General features: G+C 38.3%; 2 protein-coding genes across 9 annotated transcripts in view; one reads left to right on the top strand and one right to left on the bottom strand.

Annotated features, from left to right (window-relative positions):
• fam13a (family with sequence similarity 13 member A) overlaps positions 1-14,181 on the top strand; it is a 76,251-nt gene extending 62,070 nt beyond the window's left edge. For 3 of the 7 annotated variants that reach the window (XM_028017592.1, XM_028017593.1, XM_028017591.1), the window contains 12 exons: positions 2,813-2,957; positions 5,283-5,348; positions 7,685-7,898; positions 7,994-8,135; positions 8,217-8,298; positions 9,164-9,369; positions 9,455-9,538; positions 10,091-10,186; positions 11,111-11,194; positions 11,595-11,782; positions 12,954-13,055; positions 13,149-14,181. In XM_028017592.1, coding sequence (XP_027873393.1) covers positions 2,813-2,957; positions 5,283-5,348; positions 7,685-7,898; positions 7,994-8,135; positions 8,217-8,298; positions 9,164-9,369; positions 9,455-9,538; positions 10,091-10,186; positions 11,111-11,194; positions 11,595-11,782; positions 12,954-13,055; positions 13,149-13,272 — 1,533 coding nt within the window. In that variant the 3' untranslated portion in view covers positions 13,273-14,181. Of the gene's footprint in view, positions 1-2,812; positions 2,958-5,282; positions 5,349-7,684; positions 7,899-7,993; positions 8,136-8,216; positions 8,299-9,163; positions 9,370-9,454; positions 9,539-10,090; positions 10,187-11,014; positions 11,195-11,594; positions 11,783-12,953; positions 13,056-13,148 lie in introns of those variants that run through there. The other 4 variants (XM_028017595.1, XM_028017594.1, XM_028017596.1 and 1 more) reach the window with 4 other exon arrangements.
• A 1,441-nt stretch (positions 14,182-15,622) lies between these two features.
• Positions 15,623-25,382, bottom strand: part of herc3 (HECT and RLD domain containing E3 ubiquitin protein ligase 3) — a 34,082-nt gene continuing 24,322 nt past the window's right edge. For both annotated transcript variants that reach the window (XM_028019292.1, XM_028019293.1), the window contains exons 20-25: positions 24,753-24,919; positions 23,038-23,104; positions 22,441-22,523; positions 20,503-20,686; positions 19,404-19,506; positions 15,623-18,099 (exon numbers count right to left, since the gene is read on the bottom strand). In XM_028019292.1, the coding sequence (XP_027875093.1) occupies positions 17,891-18,099; positions 19,404-19,506; positions 20,503-20,686; positions 22,441-22,523; positions 23,038-23,104; positions 24,753-24,919 (813 nt within the window). In that variant the 3' untranslated portion in view covers positions 15,623-17,890. The remainder of the gene's footprint in view (positions 18,100-19,403; positions 19,507-20,502; positions 20,687-22,440; positions 22,524-23,037; positions 23,105-24,752; positions 24,920-25,382) is intronic.

The following is a 25,382-nucleotide window of genomic DNA, read 5'->3' as shown; positions in this document are numbered from 1 at the left end:
CATACTACATCCTGTTTGGACATAAACAAGCTAAAAATAAAGAAATGACTAATGTCAGGTGTCTGCTGGGAAGAAACTCTCTTTAAAGAACATCTGACATTAAAAGATAAAACAAAAAAGTAACAACATATTGTAAACACAATCAATCAATCAATCAAATTTTATTTGTATAGCTTTCAGCAACACAGCATTTCAAAGTGCTTTACATCATAAAAACACAAAAATACAAAGTCATAGAACACACAGCCAACAACATTACATTTTGCACATCAGATTATTGATTAATGTTTCATGATTAGGTTTCAAAGGCAACTCTAAACAGCAGAGTTTTTAATCTAGATTTAAAGGAACTCAGAGTTTCATCTGTTTTCTGGAGGTTTGTTCCAGATTTGTGGTGCATAGAAGCTGAATGCTTTAAAAACTGAAGAAATGATCATTTTTAAAACAACAGTATGACCTGAACATGTAAAGTCCAACCAACCCAACAGCTAAGTGATTAAATTATAGATGAATAGTCGTTAAACAGATCACTGCTCCGTTAATCAACAGGTGAAACATGATCAGGTTTAAGGAATGTGTGAATGGTTTTGATAAGGTTTCCTTTTTGACCGGGCATTCATCTTAGACTCAATCAAAAAGTGATGGCATCTATTTAATTGCATCAAAAGATGCTAACAGATAATACAAATTTACTCAACTGACTGCTGTAGTCTCTTTTTAACATTAAAATGGAAAAAAAACCTGCTGTTGTCTAAGGAACATCTCTAATAGTTAACCAGGCTGATGGTTGTTATGGTCCAATTTGATCAGGCAGAGGAAAATAAAAACTTTACCAGATGTTCTTTGATTTAAGTGAGAAGTGGTGTTGTTAGATTGTGTTTTAACAAAACAGGTTTCATAGAAGCAAAACGTCCAAGATTTAACAGCTCTGAAAGTGACAAAATATTAGCAATAACATTTTTTATTAAAGTTTTCATGTAGTTTCCCAATTAAAATACGAATTGTTTATTTAATGCATCTTACCAGGGAGAAGATGAGGAATTCACAGTAATATTTGTGCTTTAAACTGGGGAGAAAAAGCTAATTTTGGCCCCTCAGGATTTTTGACTCAGGGATTTTGGCGTAATTTGGGGTCTAATAGTTGTTAACATAACCACCTGTACAAAAGCCACAGTGCTGTTTTTCCCACCAGGTGAGCTGGAACAAGATGAACAGTGTTTATTCAAATTACCTGAGTGTGTCTTTTGATAAGGCGATACTGATTGTTGACAGAGCGAGTTCAGTTTGTGCTTGTACAGGACGAAAGGAGGGGATCCTGACCGTAACACCACGTGGGGGAAATGTTACAGTTAATCTGTCCCAGTCTGCACGTTCACACAAGGCCTGCAGTTCCACTTTGTATGCTGTATGATTCACATCACAGTTATTTCCCATGCAACAGCTGAGGAGACGTGATAAGTGCCTGGTTCTGGCCCTGTGCCCCACACCGCAGCAACTACTGATGCTAATCATTCTGCTCTGCCATTATGGGTCAGAACATTTGGGTAACATTACCAAAACATGTCCTGTAAACCAATCAGTTTGGTTTGTTTTGACCTGCTTTTCTGTAACCACAAGGGATTTTATACTAAAACTATATGGTTTCCTCGCCACATTATTACTGTTTTTAATAAGCAAATTGAGATTTGAAGACAATCTAAAATAATATTCCAGATTCAAAAGCATTCTGCAGCAAACGTGGAAAAAAATAAGAGAGGCGTGCAGATGCAGGGAGGAGGTTTTCATGCTTTGAGGAGAGCGTTTCCACGGTAGCTGCGTTATGGAGGGAAAGCAGAAATCATCCAGTCAGCCTACGTGTAACAGATCACATTCTCTGTGCCTTTTCGTGTCCTCTTCTCTCGCCCCTCCTCCATCTTTCTCCCCAGCGTCCCTCCGCCCGTCCCTGCAGAAACAAACAAGCCCACGACTTCTACCTTTATGGCAAACTGTTGTGTCATATAATTAAAGCGCGCCCTTTTCAGACGTAAACAAAAACTGCATCCCTCGTTGTCTACTGAGGCGTAGAAACTTCTAGAACCTATTCAATAAATTAGAATAATTTTGAAACGTTCATTTATTTCAGTAAATCATTAAATAAAAAAACATTAGATAGTGTGGAGAAGAAAAACAGAATTATTTATTCTCAACAATAGATAGATAGATAGATAGATCTATCTATCTATCTATAGATCTATCTATAGATCTATCTATCTAGATAGATAGATCAATCTATATCTAGATAGATAGATAGATAGATAGATACTGTTTTATAATGGCTTTTCACTTTAAAAACTGTTTTCAAGCCTTAATTTCTGCCAATGATGATTTTCAGCTTACAGCCAATTTGAGTAGAATACAACATTAGAATAATAAAATAAAATAAAGTGTGTCTAATACCTCCTGAAATGTTATTTTCAAACGGTACATTTAATCTAACATGAGCTTTCTATGTTGACGTGTATTATATTTCATCTCGGCTTGCCATACATATGGGAGCAAAGGAAAACTATTACGGCGAAGGAGGAGATAACGGGTCGAATAAAAGGCGGGGCTAAGTCAGTGCTGTCCAATCAGAGCTAGGGACGCTCCAGCGGGCGTACGTTTTCACGTTTTCCCCAGCAGCCAATCAGATTGGAGGACCAGCCCCTCTCTGAAGGGCGGGGCCTCACCGAGTCTAGGCTCAACTTAAAGAGTCCCCCCCCCTCCGCCAGGCTGCAAGTTGTTGTTGTTGTTGGACTGAGGACGCGTTGCTTTTACTCTCATGGTTGTTCAGACGTTAAGGATGAAGATCCAGGAGTCGCCCGCCGCCTGTGACGCGGGGAGGATCGGAGGCGGGGAGATGCGCGCCTCGGAACCGGACCGAGAGGACGTTCCGCGGCTGGACCTGACAGCTCTGACCGAGGACAGCAGCTGGGGAGGTGAGCGCTGCACGCCTCATTCTTCACTCACACGCTGCTTCCGAATGTAAACACGCTTTAATTAATGACGTCCATTTGGATTTGCACAGACATTCTGCTGCAACTGCGCCTCCACTGCTGAATTAATCATAAGAAAAATCCTCTTAAAGTCTCCAGTCACCTTGTTCGCGTCGGACCAGTCTCCTTTCCTGCAGGATTTTTGCAGCTGAATTTGGTTTAAACACTTTAATATTGCATTTCTTGTTTGTTTGTTTCTGGGGTTTTTAGCTAGTTGTGATGCAAACCGCCTGCAGCTGTAATTTCCAACCAGAATCGATTGATAGTGGTGACCTTATTGAAGTAGTCATAATTGGGTTGCATTTAGAAGAATAGTCGATCTTTTTTTTTTTTACTCATGTGTTGGTAAATAATATAAGTTAAGGCATCAGAGAGGAGCAGTGACCCGTAGTCATTTCACGATAATATTTTTGCTGGAGGATAATTATTGCAATATAAATGATAATATTGTTGTTTGGAGACAATTTTCTAGTAGTTTAGTAGTAACAGCATGTAATAACAAGATGCATTCTCAAAGATGAATAAAGTTGAAATTCTAATGACTATTTAACTCTGGAACCGGGAGATATTTTAAATATCCTAAATAAATCAACAAAAACAACTGAAACAACAAATAAATGTTTGGTTTTTTTAAGTCTCTATAAACAAAATTGCCCTAAAAAGGCCTACTTTCATTATCCAGATTTTGGTAGAAAGAAAGAGAAAAATATTAAAACGATAAATAATGAAAACGGAAATGATTGATTTTGTTTTAATTTAGGATGAAATGAGTTATTGCCTATTGTGACAGGCCCGGTAAAGCGTTGCGTCACTCACACACCTCCTCATTATTTCCTCCGAGTGATCTTGAATTTCTTGTTTCTCTGTTCTCCTCTGTGCAAAAAAAAGGAAACAACTCACACTTTGTCTTGTGCTACTGATTGTTAAGATAGGAGGAACCTGCAACACACCCAAACTTTCCAGTTTTGTTTTTTGATCATAGTGCCACGCATTTGCACAGATGAATGAAGAAAGTAAACAAACGTGCAGAGTACATATCAGAGAACACGCTGTCCTGAAACCGTCCTTTTGTTCCGGTTTTGCTCCAAACCGGCGCAGTTTCCTGTTTGATGTGATGAAAACTGTGCAGCAGAATAAAACGTGTCAGCTGCAGCATGCGTGCCTCATGCCCGTGGAGCCCCCTAGTGGTCAAAGATTGCATTTGGAAAAATACTGGCGCTCTGAGAAGGAGAGGAAGAGAGAGAGAGGTTGTTGTTGCCATGCAGCCAGCCCTCCTCCTTCCCTGCACACATGGAGGACGGATGTGGTTTCTCTCCAGAGCTGCAGAACATGATAGGAAAACATTCAGTTGTGATGTTAGTATAAGATGACCGCCATTTTTATTCACCGTTATATCGTCCCAAAAGATTCAGGTGAGGTCAGAATATTTGCAGAAAGCTAAATTTGTCTTTGCTGTAAGTGAGAGAAACACTCATCTGAGCGGTGGGCAGCAACATGTGGGGGCAGGGCGCATCACTTAAAGAACAGATTTTCATGCTGTGGAGTTAAACAGCCTGGAAATCAGAATGGAAGAAGAAGAAAGTGTAGAAAAATTATCTTCTTCCTTGCCTCCAACCGTCTTTCCTTTTGTCCTTCATCCTTCATTTGTCTTTCCTTCCTTCCCTTTTAGTTATCCTCTTTCCTTTCTTTTTTGTATCCTTTCTTCTGTGTCTTCCAAGCTTTTTTTGTCTTTCCTTCATTCAGTTTCTCATCTTTTTTCTTCCATCCTACCTTACGTCCTTCCTTCATCCTTTTCCTCTTTACCTGGTCTTTCTTTCCCTCCTTTTCCTGCCCTGTGTTCATTATACTTTATTGCTTCCCTCCTGTCTTGCTGTTTTCCTTCCATCCATCCATCAATCCATCCATCCATCCATCCATCCATCCATCCATCCATCCAGTCAGTACCCCTGGAGGAACCGGTCCATGTATTTTTCAGGTCCGGCTCGGTTCTGTTGGTACATTTTGTGCTGAACACAGAATATTCCGTTTCCACAGACACACTGATTGACTCCAGTTATTCTCCAGCATTGACGCCCTAAAGAGGATTTATGTTGCTATATTCAGATAATAAAGCCATTCTGCAGAAACGGGCCTGTGGACGTGGATCTGTGACCTTTGCCCCCGCCCGCTGCGGTCCGCTGTGACCTGATATTCTCTGCTGGCAGGAAGTGACGCAGTTGCGTTCACTTTCACTCCTTCACCTTCTGCTTTCTGTCTCTGTTCCTGTAGATTCCCCCTTTCCTAACTCCTGTTTCCTCGATTTCAAAAGCGTTTTCCACGCTGCTCGTTGCGACGGTAAGTCCTGTCCGCATCGGAGTGGCTAATATGTCAAAGTAATTAAAAAGGAGAGAATGAAGCAGCTGTCTGTCTTGACCTTTTCCTTCTGCATGGCGACATGCTTGAGCGCTCCGGAACATAACCACCGAGTATCTGGGCGCAGCGGCGCACAGGCCGGTGTTTTGTTTCATTAATCTAGTTAATCCACAGCCATCAGTGTTCAGTTGATTTAAAGGATTAATTTAAAATGCCATGGAGCCTTAGCGGCGGGCTGACCGGAGCCTGGAAAGAAAAACATGGATGTGGTGGAGTTTAAAAACCCTCTGACGCGCCGCAGGGTCGCCGCTGGATGAGCTGAGCGACCCGAGCCGCCATAGCGCCGCTGTGCAGATAAAAATTTTAAAAAGGAGTACTTTTCTGCCAAAAAAAACCCCACAAAATTTGAGATTAATCTCAGAAATTTCAAAAACTTCCAAAAGTTTAGCATTTTTGACTTTTGGAGCTCAGAATTTTATTATATTTTTTCTAGAAAATTTCTGAGATTAATCTCAAAAAAGTTGAAAATTTGTGAGAAAATACTTTCAGAAATTTTGTGATTAATCTGTTCTTGAATATTTTTACTTTCATTAATATAACATCTTGTGATTTGGCATCCATGAGGTTTTTGAAACGACTCGTTTTCCAGATTCCTAAAAATATGAACTTTTTACCAAACAACAGCTGGATGGTTTTTTAAGCGCTTGGGTTTCTTTTAGAAGCAGTAGAAACCAAAATGTAAATTACTCAAACTATTTGATGCAGAGAACTGGTTGCAGAGAAGATCGCTCTTTTAACTGCATGTTCATGTCTGTTTGTGCCTGCACATGGAAACGGCCGTTTATTAACCATTAATTACTCAAAAATAGTCCATATAGTTTTTCTTTCCTCCTTACTTAAAGTTTCTGTCATGTTTGTATTTTAGAAAAGGAATGAAAAGTCATGTTTGACCTGTTTGGCACATAAGTTTGTGATGCTTTTTCACAAACAAAATTTCATGGAAACGTCGTAAAATTAACTTTGTATTGTAGCAGAAACACTTTAATGCTAAAGATGGCGCATGAACTGCCTACTGAAATTGCAGTGGAACGCCAAACTCATTGCGTGGGAATGCAAAACCTTGGCAAGCTAACGCCAAAGACAAAATCCCCGTAAATCCCCTACGGGGCTCCATAAAGGACAAAAACCTGCAGGGTTCTGGAGCTGGAATCTGAGCTAACTCTCCTCCAGTTTGGCCCAAATGTTCCCCCAGCGTAGAAAAACATGCAAACCGGCCGCGCACCGTCGGCTTGTTTTCATTCCCCGCGTCGCTCGGTTTGTTCGGTACGTTTCCACGGTATCCGCCGAGTCTCTGCAGCTTCAGCACTAACATTTCCCAAACAGCCTGATATTTTCCCCAGCTTGTGTGTCTTGTCTTTTTCTCATGCACACACACCTGAACAGATGCAAGTTTTTGTCTGTGGAAACTGGATAAACACAAGCTCATCACAAAGGCTCCCAGCGGGGATTGCGGCCTGACATTATCCCGCAGAGATCTGCTCTCTTATTAATAGCTCTGGCATCGTCAGGGGTGTTCCTCTGCAGACATAATTATTACCAGAGCGGCGGCAGCAGCCGGGGGGACTGCGCAGAGTCAGGGTGGGTGTGGTTTACCCACACTTTCACAACAACATCAAACCCCAGAGGAAAATTTTCTTTACTGCTGTGGTCGGAGGAATTTTACTCCCTCAGAAAAGATCCAAATTTTGCTTCAAATTAGCTTTTTTTTACATTTAAACTTGGAGTTTAGTTCAAAATACTACTATTATTTTGAAAAGTCTAACTAATTCCTCTCATTTTAGAGGAAAATTGCTTTGCAGCAACAAATGCAACTCTGTGAAATTTGGTGTTTTCCTCTCCTAAAGTCATGTAAACAATTTAATAATTCATTTAAAAAAATGCATGATGTGTGTTAGCATAGCTGGTCACTAAGGGGAGGCTGACCGTTTTTCACCATTTTGTGATTGAAATAGTTGGTTTAAAGTCAAATTAACATATTAGGTGTCATTTTTACATTTTTTTATGTAAAGTTGCATAGAGAATTAAAAGTTCTTGTTTTCGCATTTGTATAGAAAGTACCAAATTATTCATTTTCTACCTTTTTAAAATCACCACTATGACTTTGAAACAAATTAAACGGTATAAATTCAGCCTTTATTGACCCGTGGATCCCTCTGTGTGCAGATTAAATCGGATCCTGCGTGTTTTAACTGCACCTCCAGCTCGTTGTCTTCGCGCTGCACGTTTTGACCCAACAGTCTGTTGTCGTTTCTCCTCAGAGCCGATCCTGGCGTGCCCCCTGCAAAGGGAGAGCATGGACCGCGAGGAAGCCCGGCTGTCCCCCCACGCCAGCGGCCGCCTGATCCGCCAGCTGCTGGAGGAGGACAGCGACCCCATGGTGTCGCCCCGATTCTACGCCTACGGTCACAGCCAGCAGTACCTGGACGACACCGAAGTGCCGCCTTCGCCGCCAAACGCTCACTCCTTCATCAGGTGCGCCCACGTTCTTTCCGTTTTTTTCTTCCTGTCTGCATGTGGGGCAAAAAGGAGAAAAAGTTTGAGTTAAACGTTTTGTGTTGTCTCTTCAGTCGCAGGCGGAGCTCATCCCTCGGCTCCTGCGACGACGAGAGAGAGGAGCTGACCTCCGCCCAGCTCACTAAGAGGATTCATGTTCTCAAGAAGAAGATCCAGAGATTTGAGGAGAAGTTTGAAGACGACAGGAAATACAGGGTATTTACAGCAGCTGTTATAAAATAAGCCCTGATTCACTCTGATTATTACTAGAAAAGCTCATTATTTTCTGTATTCCAGCCTTCACACAGTGATAAAGCTGCAAACCCAGAAGTGCTGAGATGGCTCAACGAACTGGCCAGACTACGGAAAGAGCTAAAAGGTAAAAAAAAAAAAAAAAATCAATCACTATTTTCTCAAACTTTTCTTTCATACCTGATCCGATTTTCACATTTTGTCGTTCTTTCTTTTCTAAAAAAAATAATTACAAACCACAGAAAATATTTTCAAAAGTGTATAATGGAGTATTGGGGCAAGGCAACGAGAATCTTTATTAAATTACATGAATATAATCATAATATTAGCAAAATAAAGACTAACTTTTTCAAGAAGAATATATTAAAGTCATCAATTAATTTTGTGTTGGAGTTATTATAAAATTGCTACTTCTAATATTACGACTTTATTCTTGTTTTTATTCTCATATTACTTGTAACATTATGACTTCAGCTTTGTAAAAGGTAAAACAATACTTGTCCGACTCTTATATTTTCTTGTAGAGTTGACCTGAATTCAAAGTAAAAATAAAAAGAAATTGTAAAATATGTTTGTCAAACAAGATGGCACAAAGTGATAATCTTTTCAGGTGTTCAGGTTTCCTTCTACTTTCACGGTAAATAAAGTAACTTTAGTTACTCTAAAGTGAAACTTTTTTGCTCCCAAATCTGCTTTTAGTTGCTGTATTAGAATTTGGCTAAAAACAGGAAGAGTTTTCAAACTAAAACCGACCAAGTTCCTGTTTTTATTTCCGAGAATAGACAAAATATTGTTTTAACTTTCTTCAATTAAGACCAAAAATCATAAGCAAACTGGAAGCATTTAATTTAAAAGGGAAAAACAATTCAGTACATTTATGTCCGTGTTTAAAAAAAATAAACATTTAAGTCGTATCAGATGTTTTTCTATATCGGAAGTGAAAGAATTGGATCGGTGCATCGCTGTAGATTTACCCCGACGTGTTTCTGCAGAGCGGAAGCTGATGAAGTCGGAGGAAGACCTCCCGCCGGTGACCCGCCAGCGCAGCAACACGCTGCCCAAAAGCTTCGGCTCCCAGCTGGACAAGAAGCCGCAGCAGGAGAAGGCGCCCAAGCCGCCGGTGGAGAGCACTCTGGAGTCCGTCCTGAAGAAGCTGCAAGAGAAGAGACAGGAGGTGAACCGGCCCGAGGACATCAAGGTAAAAACAAAAACCTGCTGAACAAAAGGATCCAGAGGTCCAAATTAAAGCAAACGTTGACGTTCCTCCTGTTCTCCTGCTGCAGGATATGACACGGGATCAGATCGGAGCGGAGAAAGTCGCCCTGCAGAAAGCGCTGCTGCATTATGAGAGCATCCACGGCCGACCGGTGAGTCTGCGGCAGCTTCGCCTCCGCAAATATCAACCAGATTCACCAGGTTTTTGAGTTATAAACAATTGAAAAGCAGAAAAAATTATACAGTGGAGACGAAAATGATGCATTCAGCAAACAGGTCAGAGTTCAGTTCCAAAACGATTCGTCTCCTTCTGGGAGGGAGGGAAATGAAAAGAGTTAAAAGTGAGAAAAAACTCGTAATAATACGAGAAATATGTAAAGATACGCGACAAAAAAGTAACAAAAAGGAGAAAACAGTCTCTACCATAATTCAAGAGTAAATTAAATCAATTAAAACTAAAGTGGCACTTTTAAATTAAAATCTACTCTAAATGTTAGATTAAACACAAAGTGATCATCATTTCAAAGCTTTCAGATTTTCTTCAATTTTCAAGGTGAACAGTATCATTGACTTGTTGATTTGAGTTTTTTAAAATGATATTTTTTGAGACTTTTTGAGCTATAATAGTGCAAATAGCCTCCATGTCGTTTTTTGTGCTCTTCCTGCTGCGATTTACTAAGCAAGAAATGCTTTTCTTGCTTCAGGTGACCAAGAGCGAGAGGCAAATCATGAAGCCGCTGTACGACAGATACCGCCTGGTGAAGCAGATCCTCTGCAGAGCCTCCACCATCCCCGTCATCGTAAGTACCGCATCCTAATTCCCTCGCGCCACACGTTCGGCACGTCCGCAGCGCTTAATCCCGGACGGCGCCTTGCTGCGAGAACACGCGGCGGTCACGCCACAGACCTGTTGTTGCCCTCTCAAGACTTTAAGTCCAGACTTAGCAGATCAAAGGATCACAGACGGGATCCTTCACAGAAACGTCACAGCAAGGAGGGGCTGGATTATTCTACGAAACAAAGCAGACAAAATTATTAGGAGTAAATTTCAGCCAAAAAAGCCTGGAAAAAAAATTTTATTAATTAAATTTCAGAGTTTGAAAAGTCTGAAATTTGCCAAAAAATCTGGAATTTTTGAAAAAAGAAAGAGAAAATTTCTGAGTTTCAAAAGTTTAACGTTTTCAATCAATATAAAATGTTTTGACGTATAAACTGATAAGATTTATTTCAACAAAGTGGATAACCAAAACTACACTGGTGTACTAGAAGAGAAGGAGTAAATTGCCGCTAAAGAATCTCAGACATTTTCTAGAAAAAAACTTGGAAATTTGAAAAGTCCAAAATTTGCCAGAAAATTTTTTTTCAAGAATTTGAGGGGAAAAATTCAAACATTTTTGACTTTGGAAATTCTGAAATTTCAGAAGTTTTTTTTTCCAAGTTTTTTTTCTAGAAAATTTCTGATTTTTTTTTGGCAGACATTTACCATTTACATTTACCACTCCTTTTTCATTTCTTTTCTATCTACAGTGACCTTAATACTCCATCGTATAAAATTAGTGCTTTTATTGCATATGCTCATTGTTTACATGCATGTGTTAATTCCACGCAATGACATTTAATTTAAAAAGACATGCAGGCGCCGGGGTGCGCCTCCTCCTCCGTGTGGCCGTGCTGTAGATGCATCCTGGTGTGGTTAATTCCTCCCTTCTTGACCGTCACCACAGGGCTCCCCCTCCAGCAAGCGCAGAGGGCCCCTCCTTCAGCCCATAATCGAGGGTGAAACCGCTCTCTTCTTCGACGACATCAAGGTGAAGAGCTGCTGCTGTTGTTGCTGTTTCCCTCAGACCCCTCATCCTTCTTATTTGCAACCATTTCCCCCTCTGATGGAGCTAGTTGGTGCCTGTTGATTGGGCAGCTGCCTGCTTCCTGCCTCAGCATCAGTACAGCTGTTAAATTAAATCAGCAGCTGTTGATGTTTAAAACACCGTGTCGCGTGGATGCTCCTTTATGTTGGGTGATGAGAAACTTAAACAATGTTCTCCTCTTCCATTTGTCAACACTAATGGGTGTAAGCAGTGATTTAAGTACTAACCCTGCACGACCCTCTGTGACTAAACCCCCCAATCCGGTTTGGTTTTAACCCTTTGTGCTGCTCGTCTTCTGCTGCTCTTTTTTATTAATCCTGTCCTGTCCTCTACTTTCTGTCAGGAGGAGGAGGACGGCTCGGAGGACGACGGAGATACAAAGACTCAGTTCACAGAAAACATTCAGCCTGAGCTCAGCGTTTTCAGCTTCATGGACGAGGAAGTGGACGGTTTCATTTCTCCCGTGGACGAACTTTCACCCTCCAAAACCACGGCAGACATGGGGCTGTCCAACCTGCACTCGGCCACCATGTAAGTACATGAAGAAGAAAAACACGCCCTCTTGTGTTCTGTGGTGTTCAGAGCTTATCAGACTTTTTGAAACTGAATAAATAACAGTTAATGAAGCAAGGTTAAGATCTATTGCAGTCAATGGCTACGTATTTTAAGCAGTATTTATGTTACAACTGGTTATTCTAACATGGGTTAGTTAGCCTCAGCGCTAAACAAGCTAATAAATTGCTATTCAGTGTAACAGTTACTCAAGCTTTTCAAAACTCACAGCTAGCTAATCATGCTGGTAGCTATTTGGACTAACAACTGCTAAAGTTAATAGCTACTCAAACAAATAGCTACTTAGGCTAACAGCTGCCCAACCTGCCAGTAGCTCAGGCTAATGGCACGCAAGCTAACAGCTACACAAGCAAACAGCTACTGAAGGCAAGAGTTAGTTAAGCTAGCATCTACTCAAATTACTGATGCTAACAACAGCTAGTCATAGTGTTTAGCTTCAGATCTGAACAAGCTAACAGTAACATAAATTAACTGCTATTCAGAGTAATAGTTACTCAAGCTTTTCAAAACTAATTAGGCTGATTGCTATTTGGATTTACAATCACTAAGGACAACACATACTTAAACAAATGGCTGCTTAAGCTAACAGCTACACAAAGAAACGGTTAGTTAAGCTAACATCTCAAATTACTCATGCTAACATGAATTAGTTATTGAGCTTAGCCTCTCAGCTAATCAATAGATTAGTTAGTCATTCTAAAACTACTTAAGCTAATGGCTATTTTAGCTCGCAGCTATTCTGATTAACAGGTAATGGCTACTGAAGCCATTACCTGGCTTCAGTAATGGCTTCATTACTGAAGCCATTAGTAATGATGGCTTCCTGTTAACCAGGAAGCCATCATTCCTGGTTAACGTTGCAGGTAGCAACTCTGACATCATAACCTGTTAATCAGCCATTACCTGTGTGTAATAACACAAGGAGCTAGAGTCTATAGAAGTTAACTTCTATAGGCTAACAGCAATAGAAATGAATTGCTACTTAGGCTAATACCTACTCCTCAGCCAAACATCCAAACTTTTATTGTTCTGCTTTCTGTTTACTATAAAGAAAAACAAAAAAATAAACTATTTGTGGGATTAGGTCAGATGTTTAATTTAAATGTTTTGTTTTTCCTCTCGATCGCAGGCAGGAACTTGTGGAGCAACTTCAAGAGACAAGAGAGGAAAAGAAAAGGATCCGCAAGAACCTGAAGGAGTTTGAGGACCAATTCTTCAGACAAAATGGAAGGTATGAAGGAGCCATGTTTAAGCGTCTACTCCTTCATGTTGGAGCTTCTCTCCAGATTCATTTGCTGATTTTTACTGTCTTGTTTTTTCACAGAACTGTCCAGAAGGAGGACCGCTCCCCGCTTGCAGACGAATATCACGAATACAAACACGTGAAGGCCAAACTGCGACTGCTGGAAGTTCTCATCAGCAAGAGAGACTCGACTAAGCTCATCTGAGTTGATGTGGATTTTTTTTAAAAAACTGTATTGAGACTGGTGCTCAGTTTCCTGTGATTCAAACATCTCTTGTCTGTTGGACTAAACTGGGAACAAACTGCTGCTCTGGGAACACAAAGCCACCCGTTTCGTCATCAGAACTCAACTTTGAAGCAAGAACTTTCTTCAGACGAAGCAGCACACGCACAAATAAACCTAAATCACTGATAATTTATTTCTATCAATTTGAAAGTTTTAAGAGAATTTATTTCCTATGTTAAACTGTAGAAATTGTTAAAGTTAAATCCTAATATTATTTAGAAGAAATTAGTCATGAAATTGTTATTTTTGAAGGATTTTGTGATGAAGATGTGTATTTATGCGTATTTTTCTAAGGGAGATGTTACTGTTTGTATCAGTTTTCATCAAAATGAATAGCTTCTGTTATTTCAGTTTTGGCCACCATGTTCTGTCTGAAATAATCTTTTAGTTTTGCATCTTTAGAAGTTTAATAATCAAGCACTTGCTCACTACAACCCTCACAGGCACCAATCTCATCCAATCAAAATTGCCCATTTTTGTGACCACTTCCAGACTTTTGTGGGATTTTATGTTCATGCTTCTTACTTTATGCCAGATAAGCTGATCTGTAAGTCACTGTTTGGTGTTTTCTGTTCAAAGCAGACCAGGCCGGGCCAGAACACGGCCGCCCGTTTGTTTCTCTGTAAATACAGATCACGAAGTTTGTTTACGTTTCTGTGAGCGAGTACTTTTCTCCTTTCCTTCTCCAAAATGGATGATTACCTGCGTGAATTTTGTTTTCACTTAGTGTAAACACTGGCCAGGCTTAACAAATCCTGAGTGTGTACATTTTAGTACATAAAATTGTATTTTGTATATAATATGAATTAAATCATATTTTTACGGAGATTGGGTTGCCTTTGTGCTTTGTTTTTTGTTGTTTTGCATAAAATAAGGTTGAGCTTAAGTTTCAGAGATCAAGAGGCAGATGAAGAGAAACGTTTTTTAGAAATTACATTCTATAAAGTGCCATACAAGGTTCGATTTAAATTACTCGTTATTTGAAATAAAAGTGTTTAAAATTATGGAAAATGAAAGGAAACAATGTTTTCCAACAGTGTCAGACTTACAACAGCGTATTAGGACCAAGGGGGTGGAGAGAAGAGTCTTACTGCTGTATGCGCTGTTCAACTTCTGAGTTTCAACTTTTGAAACTCCGAAATTTCTGAGTTTCCTCTAAAGAATTTATGACAATGTCAACTTTTCTCAAAAGTGTCGTCTCAAATTTTTTACTTTCTCTCACAAAGACCAAGAAAATATCTAGATTTCAAAAATCATAAAATTTAAACTTGTGGGAATTTTTTGAAACTCAGAATAAGCGTTTTAAAACGTTTGGAGATCCGAAGTTTCCTCATTTTTCTAGAAAAAAGATCTCAGATTAATTTCCTAGAAAAATATCAAATTCCTAAAAATAAGGAAAAGTAAAACTTTCTAGAAAAAAATGCAATTTTTGAATTTCAAAAGTCAAATTTCAACTTTTGAAACTTTTTTACATTTCCTAGTTTTTCTAAAAGATTTCTGAGATTTTAGCAGAAATTTGCTCCTTATTTCTATCCACAATGGCCTCAATACGGCAGTGTACTACAACTTTGTATTTGGGCCTTTGGAGATAGAAAAAAAAAGTGAAAAATCTGCTAGAATAAAAACGACATTTTTGAGATGATCAGAACATTGAGAAAACAAATCAAGGAAATTTCTGAGTTTGGAAAAAAAGCAATGCTAGAAAAAAAATGAATCTCAAATTTAGATCTTTTTTGTAGCATTTTTTTAATTTATTTTTTAAACTCAGAAATTTCCTTGATTTTTTTTCCTCAATGTTCTGACAATCTCTAAAATGTCTGCTGAGCTCAGGCTGAATGTTTTCTGTGAAATGAGTCTTTGTGTCTCTGTCATCCTCGGATGTTTCTTTTGTTTTTTTTAGAAAACCTTTGGAAAACCACCTGGAGTTTCAAAAGTTGAAAATTCACAAGAAAATTACTGACCTAAAAAAATTAATATTAATCTTGGAAAGATTATATTTTCAACTTTTGAAACTCAAATTTTCATTTGATTTTAAATTTAGATTTTAAATTCTCAACTTTTCAAGAAATTAAAAAAAGAAATCACAAATATTTCTGATCTTTCATCTGAAAGAAACTTCATTCTTTTTCTAAAAATCTTTTGGACAGAAATGTAATTTTTTTCCCTCTATAATGATAAGCCATTATACAAAACAGGTTTCAGGAAAGAAACATGTTTGAACCAGATTTGTTAAAAAACGACTGAAAAACAGCCATGAACTCCTACAGCATCTTTTCCAATATATTTTATTTCAAACCGTGGCTTGAACAGAGCGCTTCCTGTAGATTTCAGACAAATCACATCCTCTGTAAGCACAATAAAAGGTGCAGAAAAGTCAAGGGCTGCACAAACCTTTGCATAGGACTAAAGTCTGTAGGAAAACCAGCCTGAACGGAGGAAATGACAACCTGTCGAATGTGAGAACATGCAGCGTCAGCAGAACAGCTTCAGGCGCTTCATAGGTAAACCCAGAGACTCTTTTACATCACAACTTTTCTGATTCAAGTTATTGCTGAGCGGATCAAGTGGCTCTACTTTGAGATTGTTAAGATATGCAAGACGACTCCACTCACTTCACACCAAGAGGTCGGACCTCAGGAATAAATGGATATCAGAGCAAGCTCTACAACAAATTTATATATATATTTATATATGCCAAGTACTCAGTATGCATACATCATTAAAATATGTATTTATTCAATTAGCAGCAAATTAGCTGCTGCTAACCTATAATACAGTAGCTAATAATTACACGTACTAATGCTAAGATCTGATTATTTTTCCATTATGTGACATTTTTGGGAAATACTTCAAAAGTTGCCTTGAACATGAAGTAATTTTTTTTTTTCAATCCTCAGAATTACTGGGAACTGGAGCGAAAATATCGAGTTCATTCATCACTGCAACGCATGAGAGCGAGTCGTCGCTGGAATCTGTTTCACCCAACAACATGCACACAGACAACAACCAGGGACTGAAAGTCAGCTTCATGTCCTTACGTAAAGAAGGCAGCGCCGTTAAATGCGAGTTAAAATGCGTCGGATGAGCGATGAGCGGCCAGAGACTCCTTCCTTTTCCCCAGAAGGAAATCCTGCTGTTCGGACTTTAAAGGATCAGCGTGACTGTCGCCCTCCCAAAGATCAGGGCTTTTTTTTTAGATTTGATTCAAAGTCCTGTTTGCACACATTTATACATGTTCATCAAAATATAAAAACACTCCATTTCATAAATTAAAACAACAAAAACAAATATAGTGTCTCAAGGTGAGTCTTTAGAGGTGAAAAATATAATTTAAGGAATAGAAAATACACGACTTTGCAAAAGGAAACAAAATAATTCAGAAAAAAAATTCAACTGGTACTGATTCTTCTGAGCTCACTCTGGAAATACAATAAATTTTATTATTTTTGATCTACTTTCTAGTGCAAATATCTTAACACACATGAAATAAGACAAAACTAATTTGCAGAGAACATTTTAGAAAGATATAGGAGCTTATTTCAAGTCAATATTTCTTAATATTGCTGAAAACTTTCTGGTTCGATGGTTAAAATCTAATTGAAAGTCTTCAGGAGCCAAAATTATCTTTCTTCTCCCCAATTAAAAAAGCAAAACTAGCATTACTGTAAATTCTTTATTCTTTATCTGCACAACAATAAATGAAACGTGTAAAATTTAGATTAAAACAGACACTAGTATGAGGTTTGCCTTAATGTTTACACTGATTTAACTTGTTGAGACAATTATTTTCTGTTTTGTCGACCTATAAAATGTTTTGGGTTTTTACCTCCAGGAAATAAAAAAAATTAAATTTTCTTCTAGAGCATTCGCTGTGATTGTAAAATATAATGGAAGGGTGTGCCCAAGTTTCTGAGTATAAACAAATAAAAGAAAACTGTAAGTAGATATAAACTTGCCTTATTACAAAAAGTGTGCATCTATGCACGAGAACCAGATTTGTACTATTCTTGAACTTCAATTATGGCCAAACAAAATTATTCCAAGAACCAGAAATGGCCCTCGGGCCGCACTTTGGACACATCTGCATTATAACGTGGAAAAAATGTCTTCTTATAGGTAAATTTATCTAGAACTTTTCAATCAATATTAAGGAATTATTAACTTAAAACAAGCTCCTATATCTTTCTGAAAAGTTACTTGTAAGTTAGCTTTGTCTTTTTCAAGTGAACTCAGACATTTCCACTAGAAACTAGACAAAAAATACTTGGTAAGATTTTGTGTCTTTTTTTTTTTTTTTTTGTGCAAATTTCAGGAAGCAATCTCTTTATCTGAATGACTTATTTCCAAATATCAACGTCGGCTGATCAAACCTTTATAGTTTCAAACATTTTCCAGCCGTAAAACCGATATAAAAACATCATTTATACAGATAGACCTTTGTAGATTTAAGATATTAATCAACATGGAGTGCGTCCAGCATCCTCCTGCTGATACTCGCGTTAAAGTGCGTGAAAGCCCCCGGAGGAGCGGCGGCGCCTCAGACCAGGCTGAAGCCCTCGTACTGCTCCACGGCCTGAGTCAGGCGGCGGCGCAGCGTCTCTTTGGTCTGGTAGCGCGGCATGTCCAGCAGGTTGTAGCAGGTGTGAGCCACGGGCAGGTAGTGTTCCTCCGCCGTGGTGGACTGGATGACGATGCGGAGGCTCTCCATGCCGTGGATGGGGATGCGGTCGCTTCCCGTCAGGAACACTGGAAGAGGAGAACGACGCTTCAATTCAACACCGACAGATCCAAAACATATTACTGAACGAGCAGTTTTATGTGTTTTAATGCCATTTTATAGCTGAATAAAGTAACTATGTTACCTCTAGTTGTTATACATCAAATATCACTTGAAAGAAATTCGACTTTGTAATTTATCGCCTTGAATTGGGTCTCTGTCTCTCCTGCTCTTTCTGAAACTCCGCCTTCAGGAAGTCATCACAACATGGCTCCTCTATTAACCCTTGAATAATGTTTTAACCAGCATTACTCTGAGCTCTTTAATGAGCTCAGCAGTTCCACCAGGTGTTTGCTAATTCATGCTGGCTAGTCTGAAGGGGCAGGGGGAGAGCTGCTCTGTGAGACAGAAGCTCTGAAACTTCGAAACTACAGATCTGAGGAGGAGCTGTGCCTCAAAGGCGGGGCTAGGTCCACCCAGGCATTTTCCACAGCTAAATGGTTGCCATAGAGATTAAAGGATTTCTCAAACATGCATGAAAGAATCAAGGCAACACTCCTGGTTTGTTTTGATGAGGGAATAAATTCATAACACAAAGTAAATCTCAAAAAAGGCGGTTTTACATGACTTTAAGATCTACAATGGAGGTTATTTCTGTCTAAAAATTACATTTAGGGTGTTTTCACACCGGATAGAGGGGAAATTGCAAAATTTGTTATATTTTCCACGGCTGCAGTTGACTTTCACACTGCATTGTGTAAAACAGAACAAACTTTTGAAAAACGTGTTCCCCTCCTAGCCTGTGGGGGCGCTGCAGCAAAAACCATTGAAGGAAACGACGTGAAAACTTCTGAAATAGAAGCAGAGCACAACTTCCTTCTTTACAAAATGTAAACAGGTGTCAGATTTTAGTGGTTGTAGTATTTCTCTTTAGTCTTTAGTTAAAGACCGGGAGACATTTTTCCTACTTTTTTAATGATTTTTAAACATATCTGTGGTTTCATTTCTGTAATTGCATTTTTTTTTTTTTACATTTGTTTGGTAGATTGCTGGGTTTTTTCTTCTGTTTTCTGCGATTGCAGCTGCAAAAATTTGGCTGAATGGTTATAATTTTTTATGATTTTATGTCGAGTGCAGGACAAATTAAACTGCAAAAACAGCCAAGAGGTCTACAGTAAAATTATTTTAAAACAGATTTTAAAGTGTTTTACCTGAAAAGAAGGCACATTCATACAAAAACATCAACATGGGATGAAACAAAAAGCCTGCAGTCGTGTATTTATATCCTCCAGCAGCCATCCAGCATGAACCAATGAAAAATTTAAATGCTTACATAAGAACTGCTTCTTCTTCTCCAGCGGGAATTCGTGGAAAACCTCCCAGAAAAGTCGGACTGTCGGGTGAGTGGCGGTATACTCCCCTTTGTAAACAGCGTTCTGTAAAGAGACAGGAGAAGAAGAAGAAAACATCTCACTTTGTATTCATGGAAACCTGAATGTGTCATGTTAGATTCTCTCCTCAGTCAAAAGATCAGAGTGAGGTTTCTTCCTCCCTACATAAATATAAGATTTATAGCATTATGTTGAAAGCTTGACAGCTAAAACTAATGGTAGTCATCGCCAGCGAGGGCGGGATCTTATGCGCATGATGTCACGTTGCTACGTATCTATAGCCATTAGAAATACTTTTTTTAGTTGCTTTAATCAAATTTTTTTTTAGATTTCACCCATAAAATGCTCCAGTGTAAATCAAATGGCAATAACATATAGAAGTGAATCACTTCCACCTGTTTCTAAAACCAAACTGGGTTTTGTTTCTAATTTTAAATGATGAATCTGGGTCAGACCAGAACCAGTCGGCAGACGTGTTCAGGCTGTCTTAATGACTGTTATGACTGGTGCCGTAAAGTTAATTATGCAAACATAAGTGTGCAGGTGCCCGTCCCTGATTGGCTCCCAGAAGACGCCAGAGACGTCCAATTGGTGGCTTCCTGGAGGTGACGGATATAAAAGCTGCAGACCTGGACTTCCTGCCATCCATCCTCAGCTCATCTCAAACAGCCACTCAGTTTGTCTGTTAACACCTTGTAAAGTTCTTGGAGTTGTGGGAATGAGCTGCCATTTATGTTTCCTTAGTTTTCTCATGTTTTTCTTCATTAGGGAGGTAAGCTTTTGTCATTTGGTTTATTTACTTTCAATTAGGTAAGTTGGGTAATATTCAGATAGTTTCCATTTATTTGTCGTTTTCGGCATTATAGCTCACTCTGAAGCCATATGCTCCAATTCTTGTAACATATCAATCAAAAATACATCTTTTTAAAATAAATAACATTATAAAATGCTCAACTTCGTGTGTGTCGGCTGCTTGGGATCTGAAGAGGATGGATCCTTCATGTTGCGATCTGGTATCACTAGACAGGTCGTAACACTGACCTTTTCCAGCTCCTCCCAGTTGTAATTGTTGTTCCCGACCACCATGGCCATCAGCTCAGAGGGCTGGAACAGCAACAGGATCTCCCCTCCGCACACTTTCAGGAAGCCGGCGGAGAAGGCCGAGTACTGTTCGCTCACCGAGTCGGAGAACACGTAGCGCAGGTAGGCCTCCACAAACTCCTTCCTGAAACACAATCAGGGCGAGTCGTTCAGCTGCCTGAAGCTTCTGCTTCACAGTAACAGAGCGTTTACAAACCATAAACGCTCTGTTCCTCCGTCATGGTGTCTGTATCTGGGTGTTCATATTGTTTTCATAGTTTTCTGCAGAAGAACATTAATAATAAGCTCAAGGTGAAGCTGTTTACATCTGAGTGGCGTTCTTTAAGCAGATTAAATCTGTAATCTGTTAGGCTGAAACACTGCATTAAATTCAATGTTTACCTGCGACTCTCTAAACTCAAGTCGTAAGACCTCGGAGTAAAACGGCCAGACTAAGATTAAGAGAATAAAGTCAAAATTAGCTAAAGATGCAAAATTACCAGAAGTCGTAAAATTTTAAGGAAAAAAGTTGTTTTAATGAGGAAAAAAAAAAACTTTGAGTTATTAAGATCTGACATGACCAGTTCTCATAATATTACCACTTTATTTTGGTAAGTACATAAATACGGTGGTTTGATTCTTCTAAATATAATTGAAAAGACCTAATGCCAATAATAATTTGATAATATGACTGTTGTCCCATTAGTTCAACTTGATTCTTCTATTATTTTTGATTCTATTCTTGAAATATTGCGACTATTCTCACAATATGATAACTCCGTCCTTGTATTATTGCCACTATCTTACATTATAACCAATATTCTCACATTATTTTGACTATAGTGGTTTTATTCAGACTATTCTCAAATTATTCTGATTAACCTCGCAATATTACAACTGTATTTTTGTATTATTACAACTTCTCTCGCATTATTTCAACTCTATTGTTCTTATTCCTACTATTATTACGACAACCCTTGTATTATTATGACTAGTCTTGTAATAATATTCTTGTAATTTCAAAATTTCAAAAACCAACATTCTTAGTCTGGCCATTGTGAAACTAGCAGCGGTTTGAGTCGAAATGACAGAGAGAAGTGGACCTTTCACTTCTGAATGATGTAAAACGAAATAAAATAAAGTTTTGGAGTGGCCTAGCCAAAGTCCAATTCTGTATTGTGACACATCATTCATACTGAATATGGGGCAATTATTATTCACACAGATGATCCAGGTAGGTTTGGATAGATTTTTTCTAATAATAAATAAAATATTTTAGAAGTTCTTTTTGTATTTACTCAGGTTATTTTTCTCCAAAAGTAAGATTCGTTTTATCAGAAACATTGAAATCTGTGAAAAAAAAGCATAAATAGAAGAAAACAACATTTTTACAGCGCTTTTACTTCTTAAACCTGAAAAGCTTGAGCTAACGTCTCCTTCTGTTCAAACTAATAAAAAAATCTCTGACAAAGACTCAGGGATATTTTTGAAGAGGTCACAGTGACCCTAACGTTCGATTCAATTGTTCCTGAGTTTAACACTCAGCGGCTTCACATCATAGGAGAAAATGTCACTGTGACCCATCAGAGACGAAAAAGTAATGTTTTTATTTAACTGCATTGGAGATAATTTTAAAAAATATATTCTTGATATGATATGAAACAGAGCTTCTAATTTTAAAACGGACTGAACTGAATTCATGCATAACTAAAAATTATGTTATCTTTTTTCAAAATGTTAGGTAACGTTTGTGGCTCTGGCTGGACTAAGAAGAAAAAGGTATTTCTGACAACTGAAAGCAAAAGCATGCAGGTTGCCAGATGGACCATATGGACTGTTTGGGCTGAAATATTAATATTTATTTATTAATAAAGCTGTTAGTTAGCAGAGTTGTGAAACCTGTTGTTTTTGTCCACAGCGATGCTCTCTCCTCCAGGAATCAGCTCCTTGACTTCTGTCATCCCGTAGTTTTCCCTGGTGATCTACGATGGAAAGCAACATTGATTCATCATCAATGAATTTGAGAATACTCTGACCTACACAGAACCCGTATAGTGATTTCGAGGTAGAATGTAATCAGAAAATAAAAGGGAGGTAATGATCGATCCCTGAGGAACACCACAACTAAGTTAAGCTACTAAGAGTGTCAACAATTGTCTGTGGCAGCAGCAACAAACCCAAACATGTCTGCTACACCTCTAACCCACAGAACTAAATCAGCCAACACAAAAACAAGAAAGTAATTCTCTTGTCTAAAAAAAATCTTAAAGCTGTATTTTATACATTCATGCTCACATAAATGCATGCCTACACACATAAATACATAAAATGCATGTATAAAATGCCTACTTCTTTCACTAAAGTATTTTGTATAAATTGACTGTTGCAAAATCAAAGACAACTGTATTTTACACAACAGAGAGAAATTTAAAAAAAACATAATTATTCTTTTTCCAATACCAAAATCAGCTAAAATATTTATGAGAAGTTACACACAGCAAAGCTGAGAAGAAACGTCTCTTCTACGTCTCCTCCTTCATAGTCTAGAAGTTGCTGAAGACTCCTGGAAAACAGAAAAATAGTTATTAAGGACAAAAAAAAGAAAACAAACACAGGCCATGAAACATATAAATAACAATTTAACATGTGGCTGATTATAACCAACAGTAGCAAGCAGGATATAACGCAAAGGGAGTGTGCTCTTTAGTTTTCCTGCGAGCAACACGTAGGAGATTTATTTCCAAAACACAGGAGACACGGAAAGAGGTCAAACAGTCTGACAACAAAGAGGCTAATTAGCAAAATGGGACGGATGTTTATTCCTACTGAGGTCATCATGAGCAGGAACTGCAGCTGCTGTGCCGCATTGATTCTGGAACATTTCCACCATCTACGTCCTCCAAAATGACGTTTCTGTGGCGCTGAAGGCTGTGCAGGTCTTCTCCACGCAGATAACGTCAAAATCAATAGTTATATGAGGAGAATTATGCTCTACAGAAACACAGACATCAGTCCTCCCAGAGCAACATCCACTTTCTTACTTTAATATAAATAAAGAAATGAATGTACGCATCTGTAACATGGTTTTATTTTAACAATATTTAGGTGTGAAGTTTTGTCAAAATGTGTTTTTTCTTTGAATTTATTTTGTTTAGTCAAGAAGTTGTTTGATTGGTGTATCAAGTTCTGCTCTTGACGGTTGCATAGCAACCACCAACCGTCAGCTCCTCCACCTTTTTTCTGTTGCCGTTGGTAACTGTGGTATGTATTGGGATCAGTTCTGCGTTTTTCTTTACAAGTATTATATTTTGACATATATATTAGATAAATTTAATCATATACAGTGCGCCATGTGAAATTTTGTAATGTTTTGTGTATGTTTATATCTCGTTTTAATATTGTGCATTTTAGCTATGTTTAATTTTACAACTCTCATCTGCTGCTACCTGCGGTTAACTGCTTATGTGGAGCCACTGCTCAGTTTAGGGTTATTTATTGTATTTTTTTTATAATATGGGGCAGAAGCTAAATACAGTGAACCCAAGTGAGTCTGTCGTGAAATCAACTTACTGGTACCGAGACACAGAAGTTTTACACAATAAGCCGGGACTGTCGAACCATTTTCATTTTCATTATGAAGATCATGTTCTCAAAGGGCTGATTGTTCCAGAATATATTGAAAAAACCTATTAAACTGTTAAAATATTAATAAAGTACTTCTTAAAATAAAATAATATTGAGCATATTCTCACACTGATCAGTTTGCAATTGTTTTTGTTATTTTTTGCAATACACAGAATTTGTGGTGCTAACTTAGAAATATTTGCATTTCTGGATAACAGTACGTGTAACTTTTTGACACTCACCCTGGGATAGCGATATGAAATACTGCATCACTTAAAGTTAGCATCACTTGAACCCGATGTTTTTGACCATTTTTGTGGGAAATTTACAATGAACTCACAATAAAAAAATAAAAGCATCTCAGGATCTCTGGATAAATTTTCAAAATATCGGAGACAAAAACAGCAAAAAGCTAAAAATTGCTCTAATATTTAACCACAGATCTGTTATCTGAAAGGCTCTATTCATGTGTTTCTGTGGAGTCTAGATGGCCACATTTGGCCCCCGTGCCTTGAGTTTGACACGTGTAACAAACCGTGTACAGTGGGAGCTGTGTCTCGGTTTGAAGCATAAAAAGTGGAGCGAACCTGGCTTCTGTTGGCGAGAGCTCTTTGAAATCGTCCAGTGAAGGCGTCACGTCCAGCAGCTTCTTGTAGAGCGCCAGAGGAAAGTGCAGATCCACCACAGTGGAGTTATAGATGGCCAGACCGCAGACGATCCCGATCAGATGAAACCAGTTCTGCTCCACAAAACACTGGGAATGCAAACACATTTACACAATACTGAAGCTCACAGACTTGTTTTCAGCTGAACGAATGTGAGAAAAACAAAACATCTGGAAACTTCCTCTTATTTCACATCATCAGATTTGAAATGTTTTTCTTTTTCCATATTTCTGTCTGAACACTAGAAAACCTGTCAGAATTGATTCAAATTTAAATCAGTCAGTTGGAGAGTGAATTTATTGTATTGTTTATCATTTATGGTGATAAATTTCTTCTGATAATAATTCTGATTTATAGTTGTCATAATAAATTCCCGTTGAAAAACAAAAAACAGCTGCCGTAATGTCAGGATTGTTAGTTATTATGTTTCCCACCGTTTGTTCAATGAAAGCATAAAAAAAATATATGATTCAATGTTAGGTTGGAATATATGGGCTTAAAGGTTTTGTTACATTATTTTGTGGTACTATTGTGATAAAATACAAAAGTGAC

This window comes from Xiphophorus couchianus, chromosome 5 (assembly GCF_001444195.1).
Source record: "Xiphophorus couchianus chromosome 5, X_couchianus-1.0, whole genome shotgun sequence".
In the NCBI taxonomy this organism is placed as follows: domain Eukaryota; kingdom Metazoa; phylum Chordata; class Actinopteri; order Cyprinodontiformes; family Poeciliidae; genus Xiphophorus; species Xiphophorus couchianus.
Note: the sequence above shows the minus strand (reverse complement) of the source record. Positions and strands in the feature narration are given on the sequence as shown.